The 21511-nt window shown below is 56.0% G+C and overlaps 8 protein-coding genes across 8 annotated transcripts; 3 read left to right on the top strand and 5 right to left on the bottom strand.

The window, feature by feature from the left end:
* Positions 1–2150: 2150 nt before the first annotated feature.
* BKCO1_9700011 (uncharacterized protein) lies at positions 2151–3173 on the top strand (the record flags this gene model as incomplete). Its single annotated transcript, XM_020280039.1, has 1 exon — positions 2151–3173. One exon carries the CDS (start codon positions 2151–2153, stop codon positions 3171–3173), a length of 1023 nt encoding a protein of 340 aa, XP_020125280.1.
* A 1793-nt stretch (positions 3174–4966) lies between these two features.
* BKCO1_9700010 (prenyl proteinase rce1) lies at positions 4967–6450 on the bottom strand (the record flags this gene model as incomplete). Its single annotated transcript, XM_020280038.1, has 4 exons — positions 4967–5581; positions 5740–6120; positions 6242–6288; positions 6399–6450. 4 exons carry the CDS (start codon positions 6448–6450, stop codon positions 4967–4969), a joined length of 1095 nt encoding a protein of 364 aa, XP_020125279.1.
* A 1054-nt stretch (positions 6451–7504) lies between these two features.
* BKCO1_970009 (serine-rich protein) lies at positions 7505–10167 on the top strand (the record flags this gene model as incomplete). Its single annotated transcript, XM_020280055.1, has 2 exons — positions 7505–9225; positions 9309–10167. 2 exons carry the CDS (start codon positions 7505–7507, stop codon positions 10165–10167), a joined length of 2580 nt encoding a protein of 859 aa, XP_020125293.1.
* Positions 10168–11749: 1582 nt separating this feature from the next.
* BKCO1_970008 (protein kinase domain-containing protein) lies at positions 11750–13769 on the bottom strand (the record flags this gene model as incomplete). The annotated part of the gene is made up of 2 exons (XM_020280054.1): positions 11750–12997; positions 13056–13769. The coding sequence occupies 2 exons, from the start codon at positions 13767–13769 to the stop codon at positions 11750–11752; spliced, it is 1962 nt and encodes a 653-aa protein (XP_020125287.1).
* Positions 13770–14411: 642 nt separating this feature from the next.
* Positions 14412–16340, bottom strand: BKCO1_970007 (cmgc cdk protein kinase; the record flags this gene model as incomplete). The annotated part of the gene is made up of 6 exons (XM_020280053.1): positions 14412–14876; positions 14927–15019; positions 15074–15397; positions 15455–15798; positions 15850–16078; positions 16128–16340. The coding sequence occupies 6 exons, from the start codon at positions 16338–16340 to the stop codon at positions 14412–14414; spliced, it is 1668 nt and encodes a 555-aa protein (XP_020125292.1).
* A 633-nt stretch (positions 16341–16973) lies between these two features.
* BKCO1_970006 (uncharacterized protein) lies at positions 16974–17253 on the bottom strand (the record flags this gene model as incomplete). Its single annotated transcript, XM_020280052.1, has 2 exons — positions 16974–17078; positions 17140–17253. 2 exons carry the CDS (start codon positions 17251–17253, stop codon positions 16974–16976), a joined length of 219 nt encoding a protein of 72 aa, XP_020125291.1.
* Positions 17254–18916: 1663 nt separating this feature from the next.
* Positions 18917–19627, top strand: BKCO1_970005 (carbohydrate-binding-like protein; the record flags this gene model as incomplete). The annotated part of the gene is made up of 1 exon (XM_020280051.1): positions 18917–19627. One exon carries the CDS (start codon positions 18917–18919, stop codon positions 19625–19627), a length of 711 nt encoding a protein of 236 aa, XP_020125286.1.
* Positions 19628–20147: 520 nt separating this feature from the next.
* BKCO1_970004 (lactam utilization protein lamb) lies at positions 20148–21435 on the bottom strand (the record flags this gene model as incomplete). Its single annotated transcript, XM_020280050.1, has 3 exons — positions 20148–20355; positions 20519–20947; positions 21302–21435. 3 exons carry the CDS (start codon positions 21433–21435, stop codon positions 20148–20150), a joined length of 771 nt encoding a protein of 256 aa, XP_020125285.1.
* Between the last annotated feature and the right edge of the window lie 76 nt (positions 21436–21511).

Raw genomic sequence — 21511 nt, 5'->3', positions numbered from 1 at the left:
TTCCCTATAAGGAAAAGGACGGTCGCCACGGACAATAAGATAGCGCTGGTCTGTGCCGGCTTCTGCCGTACTTCCAGAAGCCGAGAGCAGAACCCGGTTCACGGATGAAAAGATGTCTCTGCATGGGCGGCGGGCTGGAGATCGCTGGCTCTATGGTCCAATCGTTTGCCGGCCACCAACGACTGTGGCTCAGACGCGGTCCCCGCGCTGTACTCGCCCTACAACAGGGCGAGACTGCTCTCCGCAACAGATTCCTCGCGAAAGGCCGTCGGCAGAGCTTGCTGCAGGCTCACACAGCATTGCAGCGCCTTAATAACGGGGACGATAATCGTGGCATTTAACCGGGTGCGGAGGGCACCAAGCAGCCACAGGCGCCCAATCTGGACAACTGCTTCACGCTCCGTGCTGTAAAGCCAAGGTGCAATACTCAGCGAATCATTCAACGCATTCCGCGGCTGCAGGATAGCGCACATGTTGCGGAAGACGGCTCGTCTCTGGCAGGCGCACGCCAGCCGTGGCGTATATGTCTCGTATCAAGTTGCACCGGCGGTGCTGGGGCGATCTCTTCGCACGCACGGTGATCTCATCCAGCCGCGCTCGAAGCCCCCGACTCGCGTCGACCATCTGTGCGCACGATCGCCTGGCGGAGGCGGTCCTGGGCATCAGCGGCAGCAGCCGCGATGGAGGCACCCACGGCGCACGAGATGCTGCAAGGTACACGGGCGGCTCCCCAGAGTGAGGGCTGGCTGTATGGTGCTACGTGGCTCTGCAGGCTCGGCAGTTGCCATTGGGCGTGGTCGAGGGCAGATGGGGAGCCGGCAGGGCGGGAGCTGTGTATAAAGAGAGGGCTCGGGGGGGTGTGTGCAGAAAGGCGCCGGCACCGCAGCGACTCGACTCCCAGCCGTCTGGCGCCGTCTGCCACCCGGACCGCCTTAGCCGTGTCGACACCTTTTCAGCCGCTCGAGACGCCGGTTCGGGCAGGCGAACGGCGCGCGTGGGCGGGATGCTGACGTTGTTTTGCGCAGGACGCAGGCGTGCACGGCGCGGCGGCTGGGCTTGGGCAACGGCGAGCCCTAGTGTTGCAGAGAGGAGTCGTGAGACGCCCGCGCCAGGGGCTTGAAACTCGATAGCGACGAGCTTAAAAAAGTTTCAGTGTTTCGCGCTGGACAGGCCCGGCGCTGATTGGCCGGCGCTTGAGCCGCTCGCTCTCTGCTCTCTGCTCCCAGCCTCCGCCCACGCCTGCCCGGTCGCGCATTGCCCGAACAGGCCCAGCACGCTCGTCGTACCAAGGCGCACCGGGCAGCAGGCGGCGAGCACAGCCGGCAGGCCCGTCGCCGGCGCTGCTCGCTGCGCGGGCGCGGTGGTGTTGACGAGCAGCTAATTATGCACGTCACGAAGCTGCAAGCCAGCTCCATCCATGTCTGTTTTCCTCTCCCATCTCTCTTCTCGTCCCTTCTCGCAGCAGTGCTCCCAATTCCTTCATATGCCGCTCTGTGCGCGTCTGAGGCCGCCGCATGCAGACATGTAGCATACTCCTTTTCTGTACATCTCCACAACCACTCTCCCGCACGCTCGTTTCTTCATCCGTTTCACTCACCCTCGTTTGGTCCTGTTGCTTCCAGTCCCGCCCGCGCTGCCGCCGTATCGCGCGCGCGTCTGCATCCTGCTTGACGGCCTTGTGATCGCGTTTTGCTCATTTAGTCCTGCTGCATCGACCCCCGTGTATGGACGCGAGACTTTCTTTCCCTACGCCCTCCGTACTACTCCGACCTCCTCGACATGGAGCCTTCGAGGGACCTCCCTTGGGCTGAGCACGAGAAGGTGCGTGCGAAGAGCCGCCGCCCCTCCCACCGCTGCTGCCGCCGCGGCGCCCCCTCCCCCAGGCTGATTTAGGCGCGCTCCCCAGGTCTACCTTCTGGCCGAGATCATGAAGGCCGCGCCCGTCTCATCCGAGAGGCTGTTCCACATCATCAAGAGCGCCGGCATCCAGCCAAAGTGGACCGAGATCGCGCTTCCACAAGGTACCTGACAACCCTGCGCCAATCGCGCCCACCGACCACCCCAAGATCGCCGCATCGCGCCCGCTCGAACAGAGCTCGAATCTATTAACGCGTCAATTCGCTCCAGGGCGCTCTCTGCGGCAGTCTCAGATGGCATTCCAGGACCTTATCGCGCAATTCTCCGCCCACGATTCCCGCGGAGGCGGCACCGCGAGCGCGGGGCCCGTTCAGTACCACCTCACGCACCAACCGCCTCTCCAGCAGCACCAGCACCCGCACCCGCACCAGCATGCCGTCTTCCACGGCCACCAGCCGCCCGTCGAGATCCCTCGCAAGCGGCCGCTCGCCCCCGACGTGTCGACGCAGACCGGTCGCCTGCTACAGCCCCGCCCACCCAACCCCTACCCGGCGGGAGACCCTGCTGCTGCTGCCGCCGCCTCCACCGCCGCCGCCTCGTCCATGCTCCACCAGCACCAACATCACCACCAGGGCGCCGTCGCGGGTCCCGCGTACATAATGTCGCCGACGCTGGGCACCGAGGGCACGAGCAAGAAGCGCCGCGGCCGCCCCACGAAAGCAGAGGCTCAGGCGCGCGCCGCTGAGGCCGCCGCGCGAGGCGAGCCTTATCCGCCACCCAAGACAGGGAAGCGTGCGTCCATGGCGTCCGCACTGAGCAGCAGTAGTGGGGGAGCGGACGCTCCGGGTGCTGGGCGCTCAGCGGGTGCGGGGACGAGGAGTCCTGGCACGCCTGGGGCCGTGGGCGGCGCTGTTGGCGGCTCTGGCACAACGATCAGGCCCGAGCGTGAGCACATGTCCGTGAGTAGCATGATGACGGCGCCAGCTGGCGAACGTGGCCTTGGTGAGTCTGGCAGCGCTGGGGCACACGAGGGAAGGGAACGGGAAAGGCGGTCGAGCCTCGACGTGCCAGTGTCACCCAGAGCGAAACCAGAGGTGAGCGAGAGCGATGTAGGAGTTCTCGCATCTCCAACCAAGGCGGGAGCGCAGGCGCCTGAGGGCCGGCGCGATACTCTCCTCACACAGGGGTCACCCGCAGCGGTGTCGACAACTTCGTCCCCGGGAGAAGAGCGAGGGAGAGAGACGCCGCGCGAAGCGAGCGAAGAACACAAGCGCCGTGCGACACCACATTCGTTTAAAGACACTGTGGGCATTTAACGACCTTGAAGCAGCATCACGAGAGCCGACAAACAGGAGCACAGCATAGCAGCGTAGAGCAGGACCCCAACCAACATCGCATCACCACCCTCGTTACTGACCAAACCCACCCCATTGCCCTCGCTTGAACACCATCTACCCCTTAGGTCGCACATTGATGCACCGGGAAATGAGACCCAAGAAACACGATTCTCTTAGGGCGGCCATATCTTGTCGAAAAAGCAAATCGAGTAAGCACGTTACGCAATCATGCAGGACGACCCAGCACAAAATCTCTCTATCTTCAGAAACGCTGTCATGTCGACGAAGAGCGGAAGGCAGACTTCAGTATAACATACGGTTACGAAGTTACGCGGAGGATATTTGGCTTCGCATATACTTCCCCAATTTCCTACTCAAAAGTGCGCGTTTCTTTCAATCAATCAGGCGTTTTTAGGATTTCCCTCTTATCGTCTCAGTACTTTCCTCCTCTTTCTCCCTCACATCTACCTTGAGCGCTGTTTCCTGGAACGTTGTCGTCGCCCGTAAACAACCCCTTACGCTCTTCTCTCTGTCCATTTTAGCTCAACAGCTTTGATCGTCCATTTCTCACTTTCCAACGTTTCAGCGGTCTACGAGCCAAAGATTCACGACTCTCCTTATCGCACACAACTCATTAGGGGGGAAAATTCTGTTCGCGCGTCTTTTCTTCTCTTCTTCAGGAGCATAACATCATTGTATAGCGATTACTGCTCTCTTATCTACCCGTCGTCCTCCATTCGTCCCTATCTTTCTGGGGGACGAACAGAGGCGCGGATGACCAAGTTAATATGTAATCATAGTTCCTCTTTGCATCATTTGTCGTCTGCGTTGAAAGTATCATTTAGCGACTCTTATCCCCCGTCCCACCCTTCCTTCTCGCAAACATGAATACCGCTTTCGACACGGGCTTTATGGATTTCCCCTAACGGAGTGAACGTACACTTTTACTGTTGTTTCTTCTTTCAGCTTTTGGGCCCCGGCTTGGGTATCTGTTACTTTCCCCTTCGCCTCCGAATCTCTATGTACGAACATTATGGTTCTCACTTTCCCCACTAGGTTCAGGCTGTCTCTTTACGATCTCTTCTCTGAGTTTGTTCATAATTTTTGTTTCCATCTTTTTCTTTTCGCACACAAGATACTACTACTACATCTGGTTTGAGGCTTCATTCTTATTTTCTTCCACTAGTAACGGCCGTACAATCATAGCTATATATACACACATAAGCTGTAGAGTACTCGCGCTTGAGCAGCAGCAGCAGCACCACCAGCGCAAGCTTCAATTTTTCCTTCCTAAATGGCATACTGGCTACTACGGAGCGTGGCATATAATAGCCATGCTTTTTTCCCGGAGCATTAATCGTCCTCTCATTACGCATTACAACTACATAGCCCCATAACTTCATGAAGCTCCCCACATAATGCCATCTTCCGCCAAAGGTGGGTGGGCGTCTTCTCAGGAAATCAATCCCCTGCCCCCCTTCCAAAAATCCCCCTTTCCTTTTGCCCCCTCCCTCCGCTCTCGCCCTCCCTTCCACCCTTCTTGATGACGAAAAAACTACTGACCCTTCGTTCTTTTTTCTATAAATAGCCCAAACACCCGGTTCCAAGTTTTCGCATGCACGGCGGGAACGAGGGCATCACCCTGCAATTAGCCGCAACCTTTTCCCTTTTTGTTTTTTTTTTTGGTTGGTGTGAAGCCATCCCATTCCTTCGGTCGGCGGAACAAAGTCCGAATACTAAAACGTGACCTCTTTCATCATCATCTCTCATCATCACGCCGCAAACCCAGCCAGCGCGTTCTCACTCTCCGTCAGCGGCCACAGCAGCCACCAGAAGCCGACGGCGCCACCGACCAGCAGCGCGTAGTACGCCACCGTCCAGCCGACGTGGTCGCCGCCACGCGCAGCCGCCGGTGTCCACAAACCGCCGCCGCCGCCGCCATCCGCCCTCTTGCCCTCGCCGCCAGCAACGGGTCCGATGGGGCCGGCCTCAGCAGCAGCACTAGTCGACGACGACAGCGACGACGACGGCGCATAGCTCCGGGAAGGACCGGTACTATTCCCGACGCGGCCCCAGAGCCTGGGCAGGCCCATCCAGTTGCAAAAGGCGTGGGCGAGGACGACGGCGGGCAGCGAGGCGGTGCGGACGTAGACGAAGGCGGCGAGGAAGCCGAAGAGCGACGTGTACGCGAACTGGAAGAGCGAGCGGGCGGCGCCGGCGGCGACGGGCGTGTGCGGGTGCGTGATGCGGAACTCGTAGAAGTGGTGCACGTGCGCGATGCCGAAGTAGAGCGGGGTGACGAAGACGGTCTTTGTGGGTGAGACGTGGGCGGAGAGGTGGAGGGGGATGATGAGGGAGCGCCAGATTAGCTCTTCGGTTGTGGGGCCCTGTTGTGCGTGCGTGGTGGGGTTAGTTTTTGAGGTTTGGGGGTTGGGGGGTTGAGTAAAGCGGTGGTGGTGTGAGTGTAGGTGTGGCTGGTGGGCGCCGCATGTGGAATAGGACTTTGCGGGGAGAGAGATTATTGTATGGTTCGGTCGAGACTTACGGCGACGTAGTTGCGCCAGCCGATCCAGCTGCTGAAGGTCTCGTTGACGTGCCTTCCCACTATCCAGTCACGCCAGTCCCCGTCTACGATACCGTTCTCGAACAGTGGCCCGGCGAACAGGACGCAGAGCAACAGCATCACCTTGATTATATCTGGAATGGAAATGGGCCACCAACCCAGGTGGTGCAAAGCGTCCAGGAAACTATCGTGGGCGGACTGGGCGAGGATGTAGAGCGTAATCATGGTGCATATAATGCATGAGCTGGTGACGGCGCGTATGCGCGCGCGGATGACCGAGGGCGCATCTCGGTGGAGGGTCTGCGACGGACGGGTGGATTTGGAAAGGTAGAAGGGCACGACGTAGATAACGGTGAACAGCACCTGTTTGGGGGAGGTCAGAAGAAGCTCAATGCTGGGCGGAAGGGCGCATGGCCAATGGCTGGTTGCTCGGCGCTTCGCCAAAGGTGGAGAGGGTGCGGAACGGGCGGTGTAAGGAACTCACCGAGAGCAGAGCAGCGGAAGCTGGGGTAATGGCTGGGCCGGTGGCTACTGATGAAACGAAGGCTGGTTAGATTTGCAACGCGTGCTGTAGGGCGGCGGCTGCTGAAGAGCGGAGGGTGGGCTAGAGGGAGACCAGGCCACCAATGCCGTGGACGCACCTGGCTCACTGCGACCGACGCGCAGGCGCTCGAGGAAGTGGAGAGGCGCCATGGGAGAGGTCGGCGCTACGCCGTTCGGAGAGCAGTGCAGGTGGGAGGTGGCAGTAGAAGAACGCTCGCTGGGTCGCTTGTTCTTTGTGCATCCGCGTCCGTCGTCATTGTCGTGGGCGGCGGTTGGCCCTTGCAGCGAATCCACAACCGCGCAATTGCCGGAGCGAGGCGCCCCGGCCAGCGAAGACCGGCGAAGCTTGGGCGTCCTGGGCGGGTTAGGCTGCCGCTCCAGCCTCGCCAACGGCCAACCGATCGTCGACATCAGCGCCAGAAAGGCGCGCGGCTCAGCCAAGTCGGCCGCCCGGCAGCTGGCCACCAGCCACTGCAGCCGCCGCCCCCAGTCTGGCGTCAACGAGTGGCCGGGCCGCGGCCGACTGGTGGTATCGATAACAGCCGTGTCCGTCTAGTTAATCTCGCCAATGCACACCAGCGCCGGCTGGGCCACGGCGCGTCCAGGGCGCGCAGGCGCGTTTCGCTGTCCGCCAGCCCGCAGGTGACGATCTGCTGTTCTCTCTCCTCGCACCGGCCGCCGTCGTCTGCTCCTCGTCGTCCTGCCCGCGCTGCTGGCCATCCGCAATCTCAACCCTCGCACGCCCGTCACTGCGCGCGCCGCCCCGAGTCCAGCGCGTGCCTCTGCCGCCCCGTGCCTCTCGGCCTCGTCCAGCGTCGTCCAGCGTCCGTGCCCCCCTAGTGCGCCGCGGAGCAGCTGCAGCTGCAGGCCTGCTCGTCCGTCGCAGAGGGCGCCGGCGCCGCTGAGGCCTCCTGAATATTTACAGCCAGACGCTGCCCGCCGACCCCAAACTTTCAAAACCTCAGACGCCGTTTCGCTCCCTCACGCGGCCCCCAGCGCCAACCCGCCCAATTCTCTCCCCTTTGCCATGCTTTTCTAACTACAAGTCGCTCTCTGCATCTATTCCTATTCTTGCATATCTTATTTCCCACGGATTTTTGCAGCCGCCCGCATTCTTCTAATTTAATGTCTCTTCGACCCGGTCTTGTGCCTGTTCCCCGAGCATTTGCCCCTACCCCCATAGCATAGTAGGCGGGGGAGAGACATGTCTTCCCAGCCTACTTCCGACACACACTCCCAATCGCCGCCTTCGACTCCGCGCGCCACCCGGCCCGTCTCCCACACGACCTCCACCGCCGGCGGTCCCACCATCCGCATCGTTGAGGACCCAGGCTCTCCCGTCTATGGAAAATCCCCCTACCCGGCCGAGTCGGCGCAAGTCCTGTCGCCAATCCTGTCGCCATCACGTCATGATGGCCTTGCCTCGCCTGTTTCAGATGCGGGACGCTCACCCAGTCCTGGCGCAGACTCGCAACGGGGTTCGTTTGTGCAGCGAATGGCCGCTCGGTACGAGCACCTGGGCACCAAGCCGGCCCCGTCAGAGCCACGACAGTCTTCCGCGTCTTATCGCGCGTCGACGTCAACCACGACGTCCAATGCCGAGACGTTGGCCACGCTCGCTGCGCCTTCCTCCCCTTCTTACAACCGTTTTTCCCAAGGCACCACCCCGCCAACATCACCCCTACCCTCGTTCTCCGACCGCAAGCATGACAGCTTCGGCAGTCTGAGCTTACTCCAGGAAGAGAAGCCTGCGCCTGCACCTGCACCTGCGCCTGCACCTGCGCCGAGTGCGCCGAGTGCGCCGACTGTCCGCGCTGTTATTCCTTCTTCGTCCACCACTGGCGACACCGCCTCGAGCTTCAGACCGTCTCAGGAAAACTCGAGACTTTCGCAGGACTATTCGCACGATATAACACAGACTACGTACGACGATTCCGAAACTTCCACGCCGACTTTGACGTACCATCACAAGGATCGTCACGGCTCTTTCAGTTCTTTTTCTTCTTCGCGCAACACACCTGCTGATCGGCCAGCCAGTCGCGGAAAGGGTCCCGAGAACCGCCAAAGCTTTTGGGGAAGCTCTTTTGACGAAGCCTCCGATGACAGACCTCCCACTCGCGGGAGCAACTACATCCGCCACGGTTCCGACTCCGACGAGCCCGAGCGGCCCCCGACAAGGGGCTCCAACAGCATCCGCAGTTTCTCATCTGGCCACACCGTTAACAGAAGACCGTCGAGAGCAAATCTCAGGGAAGCCTCGGACCAGTCGTTTAGCAGTGGAGAACCAATCAACCGTCCGCGGTCATCGAGCAGTCCACTTGGCACCTCGCATGAAAACCGCTCAATTGAGGATAACTCCGTCATACACTACCCCAACCGGCCATCTTCTTCTGGTGAGGAATGGTCTCGTTCGCGCATTTTTCCGCCCCCGCCTCCACCTATGCCCGAGCCCGAATCACCGCCAAGGAGGTACAAATGGAGTCCCCCACTTTCGACCATCGAGTCGGTTTCCGAGCCGCGGACCGGCTCGGTAGCCAGCACAATGGCTCTCAGTGGAATGACTCGCTCAAACAGGAGGCAGACAATGGGTAGTTACGGTTCGTCGGATCCGTGGACTTCGTCTGAGCATCGTTCTTCCGAGAGCCGCCCGGACATTCCCTCAACCCCAAGCGAGTTTTCGGTGTGGCCCCGCCCGGTCTTCGCCGGATCAAGGAACGGAACCGGTCAGGTGGAAAGCCGGCATTCAGAAGAGGGCAACGATACGGTGGGAGAGCTGCAACCTCAGCCGCTACGTCTTCAGCGATCTGGTCTGTTTCGGAGAGGTTCAAATGGGAACCTGTCCAATGACGGACGGCCAGACACTGCAGCGTCGGACCGCAGCTCTTACTCCAGCCTCTTCGCCAATAGTCTCCCACAATGGGCGAGGTAAGTGTCACATCTGCACGCGCCATGCTCAGCTGTGGCTGGCAGTCTGAGTGGAAGAATGAAAAAGCGCTAACCGCCACTAGGCTATACTACCGTCGCAGCGAACGTCTATCCCTGGCGACAGACTCTTCCAGTTCTCCCAGCAACAGCCCTCTTCCCAGCCGCTCTGCAACTGTGCACTCGGGCACCAGCCGCTCACCAACAGAGGCCAACTTTCCCATTCACCCAATCTGGTCTCCGCGACGTCGGCCGCACGAGCGCGACTATTCGGGGTCTACCTCGGGTCGCGGATCGCTGGGACCGAACGTTATGCCGTACGACTCCCAGGATTCTATTTCGACTGCACCGCAGCGGAGGCCTGGCCAACGGGCTGAAGGCGCGAGCCGTGGTCGTGCCAACACGGCTGGAACGAGGAGCATGCCTCCTCCGACTGCGGGTGGAAGAGAGTCGTTCACACCTAGGTTGCGGCGCAACCGCAAGAGTGTGACGCTGAGCGTCTGGACAGCCCCAAGCATGGACCAGGCGCTCGGTGCACCTGCGAACAAGTTTATTCTGCTCTTTGCACTTGGATTCATTCTGCCGCTGTGCTGGTTCATTGCGGCAATCCTCCCGCTCCCTGTGCGGCCCAACGACGAGTTCGAGCGTCTTGAGAGCGAGAAGATGATGGCGGAGAAGGACCAGAGCAAGGGCAAAGAGCGAGCAACCGAGTTGCAGCCGACTGCGCCGGGAGGTGGGGCCATGACGGGAAATGAAACTAATATCGAAGCGGGACTCGGCCTGGATCTACGGAATAAGACGCAAATACACCAGAGGGACTGGGCGCAAGAAGAAAGATTATGGCAAAAGGCCAAGTGGTGGCGGAGAGTTAATCGGGTCATGTCGGTGATCGGAGTCGGCGTCATCGCAGCAGCTGTCGCCCTCGCTGTGGTTTATACGAGGTAAAGAGACATCAAAAGTCCTTTTGGGTGGCTGCATCATTCTTCGGGGGGATTTTTTTTCGTTATGTCGTCATTGTTTTCTTGATATCCTGCCATGTTCTCGTGGCTCTGTTCTTTTCAAGATCAGTCATCTGACCTCTACCTATCTACTACCTACCTACCTACCTTACCTATCTACATACCACTCTCTTACGCTCTAATGCCGTCATGCATTCTTCAAATCCCCTTTTCTTCTTGGCTTCTCATCCGCGCCTTACTCGTGGGGGCGGTTTCCTCTTGTTGATCCTTTCTCTTCGTGATTTGTTTCAGACGAAGTCTATGATTGCACGGCTCGCAACGACCTCCGGGCTCTTTCAACCATTTTCATTAGACGCACGCACGCACGCACGCACGCACACATACGCTGCTCTCTTTTCATGTGGTTTGGTGTCTTGCCGTTGTCGCTCTTCTGTAAAGTTGCGAGTACAACTGCGCACGGTGTAACAAGTACAGTTGGTCTGCATGTCGCGATCTGGTTTCGAACGTCTTTTTACATTCATGGGTAATGTCAGAGGAATGGCTTAAAGATAGTTGTTTAATGAATTGAAACTTATACTCTTGCTCACCCGTCTCCTTGGACCCGAGTCATGTATGGTACTAAAGCGCCTGGGGACATGTGTTTGTCAAAGCGGATCTCGGTGGTCGGGTACGGGATGTGCACTTAAGGTCAGGGAAGATCTTAGGGTTTGTCCCAATGCGGCAATGAAGCACGAGAGTGTTAAATGTGGAGAATAGTAGAAGGTCAGAGCTGCGCGGAGCTCGTGCGTTGGTTTATTGGTATGCATCTCAATCCCAATACATATGTGCTTTCCATACCTACGCGAGTTGCTGTGGCTCGCTTTTACGGCTGCTGTTGGCGAGTAAATAATGGTGTTCGCCAGTCAGGCAAAAGTTCCTAAGGTTTCTTGAGTTCTTGAGGAATAATTTAATACTGTAGCTGAGTCCTCAGGGTCCTTTACTGGCGTGTTTAAAAGCTTTTAGTTAAGAAAGTGCATCTGCTTCAATCGAACTAAGAGCCAAGAGAACTGATTGTATTTACCTCATTCTCGGAATGCCTTCAGGGTGTAATGACGTGAGACTTATGCACTCATATGTTAGTCCGCTAGGCGAATGTTACCTTGGTTACGAAATAATAGAAGGTAGAGGTGCAAAGCCCCTGGAAATATACAACAGCATTCAAGCATGAGAAAATCATATAAGTGACTATGTAAACGGAGCTTAATGGCATTCACAGGGTATGAAAAAGGCGAGACAACATTGGAGCTTCTCTGATTAGACATATACATAGACGCGTGAACGTGATGAATTAAGGAGGTTTAGATGCAGTGCTTAAGAGAAGAAAGAGGGGTATTGAGCACCAACAGACCGAAAAGATGTAAGATCCATGCCCCTGACACAACTATACACATAGTGGATGGATATGTATATAAATTGTAACAGAGGCAATGGGAGTTCGGGCAATCTCTATTTCAGAAATCCGGACACGAACCAGAGGGGATCGACTTCCATGTCGCCAAGTCTCGGACATAGATTCCAAGCCTTGCGTGTCAATTTTGATTCTCGTTGATCCTTCCGAGTGTGCCTGCAGAGCGGTCGACGAGGTCTCGACTCCCGGCTTGCTTGGACTTGGAGGAAGATCCCTCGTCTTCGAAAGCGACGGATTTCTTTGGGGATGTGGGTTTCTTCGGGGAGGTTTTTGGTGGGGATATCGACATAGTGTGTGATTCATTTTGCGTTGGTCGTGAATCTTTCCCTCCTTGGCGTGAGCTGCCTTTTCTTGGGCGTGGATCCGGATTGCAGAGATAGTTTTCATCCTCCTTGGCCTTCTCGAGAAAATCTTTGAAGGAATCGCATAGTCCACGCGCATGGATCCTATCTTTGGCTTCGACGACGAGGAGATCTTTCATAATGAGGTCCACGAGATCATGGATGAATTTCGAGCAGTTCGGATGTTCGTGCAACCTTTGCGCCCAGTTGACGACGTCGTCGCGCACCTCGGCGTTGGTCCCGCCGGGTTTATGTACGACAGTGAAGAAATAGTCCTCAGCGAACGCGGGGTCGAGACTCGATGTACGTAGTCGACTTTCCGAGAAATGGTCGATGGCGTCGAAGCCCATGATGAGCCAGGTCGCGAACTCGAGGTAGAGACAGCCGAGGCTCCAGAGGTCGTAGGCACGGGAGACTGGCCGGCGGAGCCGGCACTCGGGTGGCTCGTACGTCGGAGAGCCGACAACACCGTTCGGCTGCGGCTCTGTCTTGGAGTCTTGTCCGTGAAATCGGCCGAGGCCGAAGTCAGTGATTTGTAAGACGCCTCCTTCTTGATCTTCCATGCCAGCCTCCCGTTTGTATTGGTGCTCGGGTATCCGCCGGAACCAGAGGATGTTCTCCGGTTTGATGTCACCGTGTCTTCCAAAAAGCTCTTCGCCTTTCGTCACGCTGAATTCGACTCCGCCGGTGGATGTGCGGCCTTTACCATCGAGCTTAACGGTCACCCGAAAGTTGTGGATTATGTTTAAAGCCTTTGCGATGCCGTACATCTGCTTCAGTGACCAGAGAAAGTGCTTCTTGTCGATTTCTGGTGTCGGGTTTTTGTTCCAGTACTTGCGGAGGTTGCAATCTGCCCGAGGAAAGATGAAGTGATACTTTTCCTTGTACTCATACGTCGCCAAGAGTTTCACAAGGTGTGGGCTTGCATTTTTCTTCTGTCCGAGGGTTGTGTGGATGCTCCGCTCCTTTTCGAATTCGTCTGAGTCGGACTTGTGGAGACGTTTGATTGCGACCTTGTGATCTCGATCCTGTTGAATGAGAGTCAGAGGCTGAAAACTCTCGGCCTCCCTCCTAGTGACCGCTTACCGTCAATGCCCAATGGTTATCGAATTTGTGGTGTGCCGGATGTATGCGAGTGGTGAAAACTTCGCTGTACCCTCCTCCGCTTTTGTTGACGGGCTCTTCTTCTTCGTCTCCTTCCGGGTCCATGAACGGCAGTACAGTGTTCATATGGAATTTGTAGTGCTTCGTTTCGTCTTTGAAAATAGGGGCAATCATGCACCATTGCGTTCCGCCCAGCGACTCCAGATCTGCTTCTTCCCAAGCATCCAGAGTTTCGATTCGACTTCTGTCCTTTCGCTGTAGTGCAAATTTGGATTTGCTGTTCTTGATTCGCTCGAATGGCAAATCTTTGTCCGAAATGCCTTCATCCAAGAATGAGCAGATGTCTTGTCCCTTCTTTAGGTACGCCAGAATAGCGAACAGGTTCCTTGCTTCAGCGCAGACCCGTTCGGCTTGGTCTCGAGCGCCATTGCACCCCAATTTGGGCCTTGCCGCGTGGATCACACTGGCAATCACCTCCTTGGTAAGTATGGAATCCTTGGAGCTATTGGGGACGAAGAACTGATGTGACTGTGCCGGATATTCGACTCGTGCGGCCTGAAGCTTTTTTCGCAGTTCCTCCGCATCTTCATGTCGCCTGAATAGGTTTACGAAGCCGATCATGTTTCTGAAGGTGATTCGAAAACACTGGATGCCGAGTCCGATGATAGTAGTAAGGCGCTTCCAGATTCTGGGCATGACTGGGTGCCCCGTTAGAGGATTGTGCAACAAATGATGGCTGTCTCTGTCGGGTCAGGCTGGTATCACGCATTGCGCAAATGCGTGTGCCCGATATTATGAGCCTGGCAGGCGCCCAAAAGGCTACTATCGGCAAAGATATTCGAAGCCGTAGTGTTAGAACCCAGCTCCTGCGCAGGCGTCTGACTTGGGAGGCTATGTCAGCCCCGTAGCCAAAGGCAGTTAAACTGCTTCAGCTTCCTGGCCGTGTCCAGCCTCCACCATCAGAGTCGAGTATGCCTCGGCGTAACTTGCATGCATTTGTTGTGCAGGAGCAAGCCCCGGAGAGTGGGTATGGTGGTCAGCGAACTGACCCAATTGCTGAAGCATGTTTCCATCTGCCCTATCTGTAGTTGAGGCAACGAGGCAACGGGGCAATGAGGCAACGAGGCAACGGGGCAACGGGGCAACCAGCCAACGAGGTGCAAGCGACTGCAACACGAGATCGAGGCAGCCATCGATGGAATCGGGAGTCCCTCTAAATGTTACATCACCGGTGCTAAGCGTGCTATAGTCCGCCACAATTTGCCCCCCGCCGCCTTGCATAATCGGGACCTGGCTTGCATACTGTCCCACAAGGATCTGTCGATCCTGGCCCACCAATCAGCCGTCCTTGAGTGTGAGCTTTCCAGTCGACCATGTCCTGGTGGAAAGGATACCGGGTCTGCTCGGTTGGACATCTGGGTTCTCGGTATCACCCACACGTGGTTGGTTTTTACGCCGCCACCGTAGCGCCCACCCACCCTTGCATCCTTCAAGCAGGCCCGTCAATGACTTCAGCGAGGCCTGCGAGACTTTGTATCTTACGCACAGCCACCATGTGGAGATTGTGAGAATGGTCAGAGGCAGGGAAATGGCTGCGAGAAGCCAGGTATCGCCGGTCACGCTCATGTTTCCGCTTTCGTCTTTTTGAACAAATTCAGTGGAGAAAAAGTTCTTCACCTTGAAGTCAGCAGAAAGGAAACTCGAAAGGGTTTCCTGGCTCACCGCGACGAACGTGGTTGGCAAGTACACCAACCCGATGATTGTTAGCACCTTGACCGCTTCCGCATCTTTCGTGCTTTTTTCCTGGGGTAATCGTCAGCCAGACTTCAGTGATTTTCCCATTGCCGTCCTACTGCTAATGATCGCATCATTCTGTTTTCCTCTTGAGATTGCTTATTGAGGTCCTTCAGAGCCTTCTGATCTTCGTAGCGTAGTAGGTCGGAGAGCTGTACGTTGGAAATCAGCCACCCCATTTCAGTAACCATTAGCGGGACACATACGAGTTGCCCCGTAGAGATCACTCTTTCTTTCAAAGTGGCTGCTCTGTCAATGCAAAGGTTCACCTCTTCGATGTAAGCGTCCAACTCTTGAAGTGCGGCGACGCAGCTACACTCGTCTATATGATGAGCCAATGTACAACACTTCTGGCAGTAATGGCGGATCCCCTCAACGGTACTACGCAGGGTGGATAGGATGATTTGAAGATCGATGATCGAGTCCTCGGAGACTTTGAGGGCCTGTCGATCGTCGACGTCAAAGGTGAAACCCTCGTCACTTCCATCTCCCTGCGGCGGTTCAAGATCGGCGAACGTGATCCGGACAGACTAATGCACATGTTTTAGCAAGAATGAAACCACAACAGTAGCGGACCAAAAGCTTACGACTTCTTTGACATGTTTTTCAAGCCAAGAAATGTACCCCATCCAGCCTTTCACGCTGTCAGCAACAATGAGACTGTGCACAATGCATGGATTGGCTCCTTCTTCTTGCGTGAGTGCGAGCTTGAACAGCCGGCTAATCTTCTTCTCTACAGCTTTGGACGGTGAGACCAAGAGCACAGTGGACTTGAGACTTGGGAAAGCAGAGGCGCAAAGGGTATCGTGTGAAGCATCTTTCCGACTGCAGAGACGATGATAGACTGCAGTTTGACGGATAGACCAAGGACTCTGTCCCTCGCTCGCGTCACGGTGGTTGAGTTCGGCGCGCCTGACCACATACGCTGACTCTGAATTTGCATTAGCCTACGCATGCACTGTTCTTTGGAAAAAGCACAAACCAATGGTCGGCTGATCCATTATCATGCGTATAGGGCCGCGTGATTTGAATCCAGGAAAGTCGCACTCGTCCTCATTTGACTTCTTGCCAAACGTGAATATGCATCTCCAAAACGGGGGGAACACAGCAAAGATATCAATGAAGTCTTGGAGGAGCTCTCTGGAAATGTCGAGAGATGTCCACGAACGCTCTTGACGGATGATGAATACTTGGAAGAAGTCATTCGATTCCTATATCTTGGTGAGTTTCCAGTGAGCACAACAGAAGGACATCACTTACTGCTTTGAGACTTTTCAGTTGTGATGTACCGTGCACCACCATGTTTTGTCCGAATGAAATCTCTTCCGTAGGTGGAGCAGATGCGGTCCAAGATAGGCGATAGAGTTGCATCTGAGGCTCGTTCGGCCTGGGCCCAAACAGATTCTTTGACCGCTTGTTAGCTTCTGCCTGGAGCTCCCAATCTTCTTCTTCAAGGTCAAGAAAAGAAGCCATGGCGGATTTTGGTCTTTGCGTTCTTTGCTGACGGCTCCGCACTATCACCTCGGCTGGACCCCAAAGTTCCTCCCGGCCCAGCTGCCATGGGGGTCATAGAGAGCTGATCAGGGAAACGCTCAAAGCGGGGATCGCGCAATGATTAGTTATGCATTCACCGGATTTCGCTTATGCACAGCACAGCCTCGTCGACACATATGCCGTTTTGGTTATCGCGTTGCCTGCACAGCATAACATGGGTAGGATTGGATCATTCGTCATTGGTGGACAAGCTAAGAATCCTGTGGCACACTCGTACGTGATAAGAAGGCGCTTTCGCCCCCTCCTTCAGCCTGTCAATGCTCTCGTCATGCACCTCACATGCGATGACGCCTTGCCGAGATGGAAGTGTGCCCCCCTTCCTGCTCTCCTCATCTTATTGAGCTGCCTACTTCGACCGTCCACGCGCATTTATTCACTGGTACGATAATGAGCCTTGCCACCACTTAGCTATTGCTTTGATAGGAGTTTGCACACGAGAGTGCTACTACGGAGGCTCTAGCCAAAAATAAATGCACTGCAAGGCAGCCAAGAATTCACCATCACCATCTCCGGCGTGGTGCTCGGCACTCACGAATCTGATCCTTTCAGGAATTAGCTCTTCTTCCTCCGTAGCTCCGCCTCATTGAGGACTCCTACTGGCGTCAGCCCGTCTGCGGTATCCGTTGCTGGGTAGATCCTATAGCGGTTCAATCGCAACTACAATCAACGCTTCGTTAGCCTTGCTCAAGATGCTTCGCGGTCCAGAGCAATGACCTACTTCCACACGGAAATTGTCCTGGCCGTAAACATCACTGAGCAGGCCAATGAGCTTCCGAGCATCAATGTCTTTGCCCTCGATGACTTGCACGGGTCGTGTTGCAACCGACGTCATTTCCGGAGGAGAATGGTTCAGATATTTTTCGAAAAGGATCAAAGTTTTGCTGTCAAAGTTTCTGACTCTGGAAACCCGCGCAACGTAAATGTGGGAAAGGCTCCCTGATAGCTATTTGCGCAAACGCGCATACAAGGATGCAATGTTTTTTTCCAGGCCACAGAATGGCGGAAACCAGACAACCAATGTTACACGTCGTATCCGGGTATCTGCGCGCGGCCCACTAGCTGCCTCGATATGTACGCCTGACCACCCCCTCCCCGTGCGAGGGTGCGTCACATCGCCTGCGGCTGTACGCTCTAGGGCGCAGCCTCGTCCAACTCGTCCTGAAGGGCGTCAGTTCACTCGGTGAAGCGCACCTGGCGATTTGTAAGGGCGATGGCAAGGCATTCCAGACCATGCCCTGCTACGTCGGACGCCCTGAAATCGCAGCACTCACAGCAGTCAGCTCTCGAGGCGTGGCAATCACCCACTGCCCGTGCTTCAGCTGAATAGGCGGAATCGTGTCAGCCTTCCCGTGGTGTCTAAGCCCCCTCCGTTCGATCAGTTGGCCCCTCGCTTACCTTTGCCGAATAAGCCTGCCCAGCAAAGAGGCGCCTGAGCAACGCCATCAATCGGAGCTGATCGATATATCTCGTGCTTTTCGTGACGGTAACCATGGTATGATGCGTGCAGGCGATGGCTAGCGGTTGTCGCAGAGCTTCGAGTGAGAACTGAAGGCTGAAATCGCAAGTGAAGCACACGGCGGACGCAAGTTTCTTTATGCGCAGAGGCGCATCTTTTATTTCGGGTAGCGACTTCCATCTTGCTGCAGCGAGTCGGGCACCCCTGCTGTTGCGCATCTGCGCAGTTGCGTGTTCATTGCGAAGTGGACGTGGCATTTTTGAGCCTCCTTGTTGTCGTGGACCAATCTCCGGAGCAGATGCCAAGTAGACTGACTGTGTCATTCGTTTGAAAAGGTAAAGCGGCCTGCTACCCTTGTCTTGTGTCTATATTGCCTATTGGACTTGGTGAATATATAGGTAATGCATTCAAAAACAACGCACAAGTCAGACAAGCTTAATGTGCTTTCCATCCTCTGCAGGCTGCGGTAGAATAGACATCTTGCACTCATGCAGCACAATAACCACAGATGCTGTCTTCCCATCCAGCGGGACATATGTCCCCAGACTCGACGGAACGAGCCCGAGCTTGCCCCCCTTCTCACTCCTCTTAAACCGCCTCCGCCTGCCCAGACACAGGCACAACCCAAGCGCCTTGGTCAACGAACTTCCACGTCGTTCCAATCGTCCAACTTGGTTTGAACGACTTGCCGTGGATGATTGGAAATTTCCTCCGGCCTTAGATGTAACGAGGTCCTCTAAACAATTCCATTACGATTAGTGTCTCAGGCTCCCGAGTATACTAGTGCTTACACTGCAGTGCCTTAGGAGCTCGTTTAGAGGGGTTCGATTCAAACCTCAGCCTCGCTGATGCTGTACACGTATCATGCGCTGCAAGGTAAGGAGCGTGCAGGGATTCCCTCAAGGCTGTTGTGCATTCGGCTCATTTGGGACCGGTCAACAGACAAGTGTGTGTCCAGCGTCTCTCTGAACAGGCTGCCATTCATGCCCCGCTGCTTCAGTGCTTAGCCCCGTACTACACCTCCGCCTCGCTCATGAACATGGCAGCAAGGAAGACTTATCTGCTTACTCCAAACTTCGGCTTCACCCGGGATGGTGCGATAGCATTGGGCAACATCATCGCGGATCCTTTCGCACCCCACAGACCCTTGACCACTCTCGATGCCAGCAAGCCTCATCCCGAAATCACATCTAAGCTAGACTACGACTACACAGTCACTCGAAACATCGACCGAGACATCAGCGCGGGAACTTGGACGAAGTTCCTCGGCATTGTGGGAGGCAACGTCGGCGCCCAGAGAGGCAATGGAACCAACACGGAGTACAAGATGGAGTCACTTGAGACCATCATGTTCAGGACTGAGCCAACCGAAGCAATGGTCACCGAAAGACTCCAGCATCCGCTCGTTCGCAACATCATGCATTACAATAGCACATTCCGCCGTCCTATTTACATGATTAGCGGGATCAAGGTCGCGAAAGGCATGAAGTGCACGACCGATAAAGGCTCGACGAAGGGAGGGAATGTCGGCGCAACGGCTCCAGTCACCGAGGGGGTGTTCTTGGGTGCGACTGTGGATATGTCGCAAAGCAGAGACAAATCGGAGTCTTTCCGAGTTGGTGTTGACGTGGTGTTTGCTTACCAGCTATTGAGGATTGGCTTGAAGGGTTGGAAGGCGGAGACAGTTACTCTGGATGAGTTCATTCCTAAAGAAGCTCTCCTGAGCGATAGCTCGGACGAGGGAGAGTAGGTTTTGGAGGCCGATGTGAGCACTACCACTTCGTCTGACTTTTCGAGGGGCCTCGTGAGTTGCCACCAGAAGAGGATACCTTCTTACTCAAAAGATATCCCGACAACTATGTTGATTTGTCCCCTCTCCGCGCTTAAACTGTCAGTTGATATTTCTCCACGGAGACTCTCGGTAGGGGGTTTCAGCATAAAGACTCTTCTCAAGTCTAATGGATATCACGTTTGACATCTGAGTCCTGGGTCGATGAGCTCGTGTCCATATCTCAATTACTTCTAAAGACCACGGACTGCAGTTCTGTCCGTATAGCCGTGCTAGATACAGATTGCAGCCTCGAAACACCTATATTCGATACGGAAAGGCAAGAAAATATCAATACCCAGGCACAACCCAGGCCGCCTTTACCTGCTCACAATGCTTATCAAAGACCGAGAAAGCACAGGAGGTGGAGGGTATGGGCGATTGCGGACATGGCAAACAACCTACAAAAACCACCCTCCTCTCAGCAGTATCGACCCAGTCCTTATGGGAAGTTCTCAGCGTTCCACTGATCAACGATACCCCTCGTCGCCTTGACAATCTCCACACAACCCGGCGAGTCCGAATGACAACAGATCGAAACCTCATGATCCCCAAACGGCAGCTCGATCTTCTCGCCCGTCACCGCCGTCACCGCGCCCTCGTACACCTGCGCCGTGACATGCGCGCGCGTCTCCTCGGGCGCCCACGGGCTATACAGTTCCAAAGTCAGCGTCGACATCCATCACCCAACCACACAGCAACCCCCACACGAAAAAGAAAAAGCATAACATCGCAGGGGAAAGAGAGAGAGAGAGAGAGAGAGAGAAAAGTCACCATCCATCCATCCACACACACACACACCAACGCACTCACCTCTTCACCCGCTCAATCACCAGCCCCCCCTCCCCAGTCCACCTCACATCCGCATACCCCTCCGCCACGAACCCCAACCCCATCTCCCCCGCCACCTCCTCCTGCACCGTCCCCGCCAGCCCAAACACCTTGACCCCCTCCCCCTTCGGCACCGCCTCGTACACCGCCCTGCACACCTCCCGATCGCGACACGTCATCCCATACAGCGCGCCGTGCGGCTTCACGTGGTGCAGCGGCCCGCAACCGGCGGCGTCGAGGAAGCCGGTGAGCGCCCCGATCTGGTAGCGGGTGAGGGCCGTGAGCTCGGCGGGGGTGAGCGACATGGCGCGGCGGCCGAAGCCTTGGAGGTCGGGCAGGCCCGGGTGCGCGCCGATGGCGATGTTGTGGGCGGCGCAGAGGTGGACGGTGGATTGCATTATGAGGGGGTCGCTGTGGGGAGGAGGAGGGAGGGTGGTCAGTGTGTGTGATCGGATGGCGTTGTTTTGCCTTTTCTACTCGCTTTTTTTTTTTTTGGGTTTTTTTTGTTGGCTGGGTTTGGGGGTTGGGATGTTGGTCTGGGATTATGCTGGGTAGTGGGTTTTGGGCAACGGGGTAGTGTTCTCGTGTCTGCTGGATTACTCGTGGGACGTGGGCGGCGCCATGCTCGGGGAGATGGGGTGGTGAGGGGTAAGAGGGTGTTGTGTCTTACAGGTTTGATTAGGGTAGTAGGAAAGATGGAAAATCGGAATAGAAGAAAAAGGGCGCGAGGTGCTTCGGATGGGGTTACGGAACCGCTTTACTCACCCAGCGTGGAAGCCGCATGCCACATTGGCGTGGTCGATGAACGGGAGGAGCTCCTCATCCGGGCCACACTTGTAGTTTCCGTAGCCCTCGCCCAGATCGACATTGATCTTGATCCTGTGCTTCGAAGGCGCCATGGTGTCTTTCTGCGGGGTAGGGAGGAATATACTTGCCGAAGTCGAGGGGAACTAAATGCTCTACTCGAAAATATAC

Source organism: Diplodia corticola (assembly GCF_001883845.1).
Source record: "Diplodia corticola strain CBS 112549 chromosome Unknown scaffold97, whole genome shotgun sequence".
Taxonomy (NCBI): domain Eukaryota; kingdom Fungi; phylum Ascomycota; class Dothideomycetes; order Botryosphaeriales; family Botryosphaeriaceae; genus Diplodia; species Diplodia corticola.
This window is presented reverse-complemented; position numbering and strand designations above follow the sequence as displayed.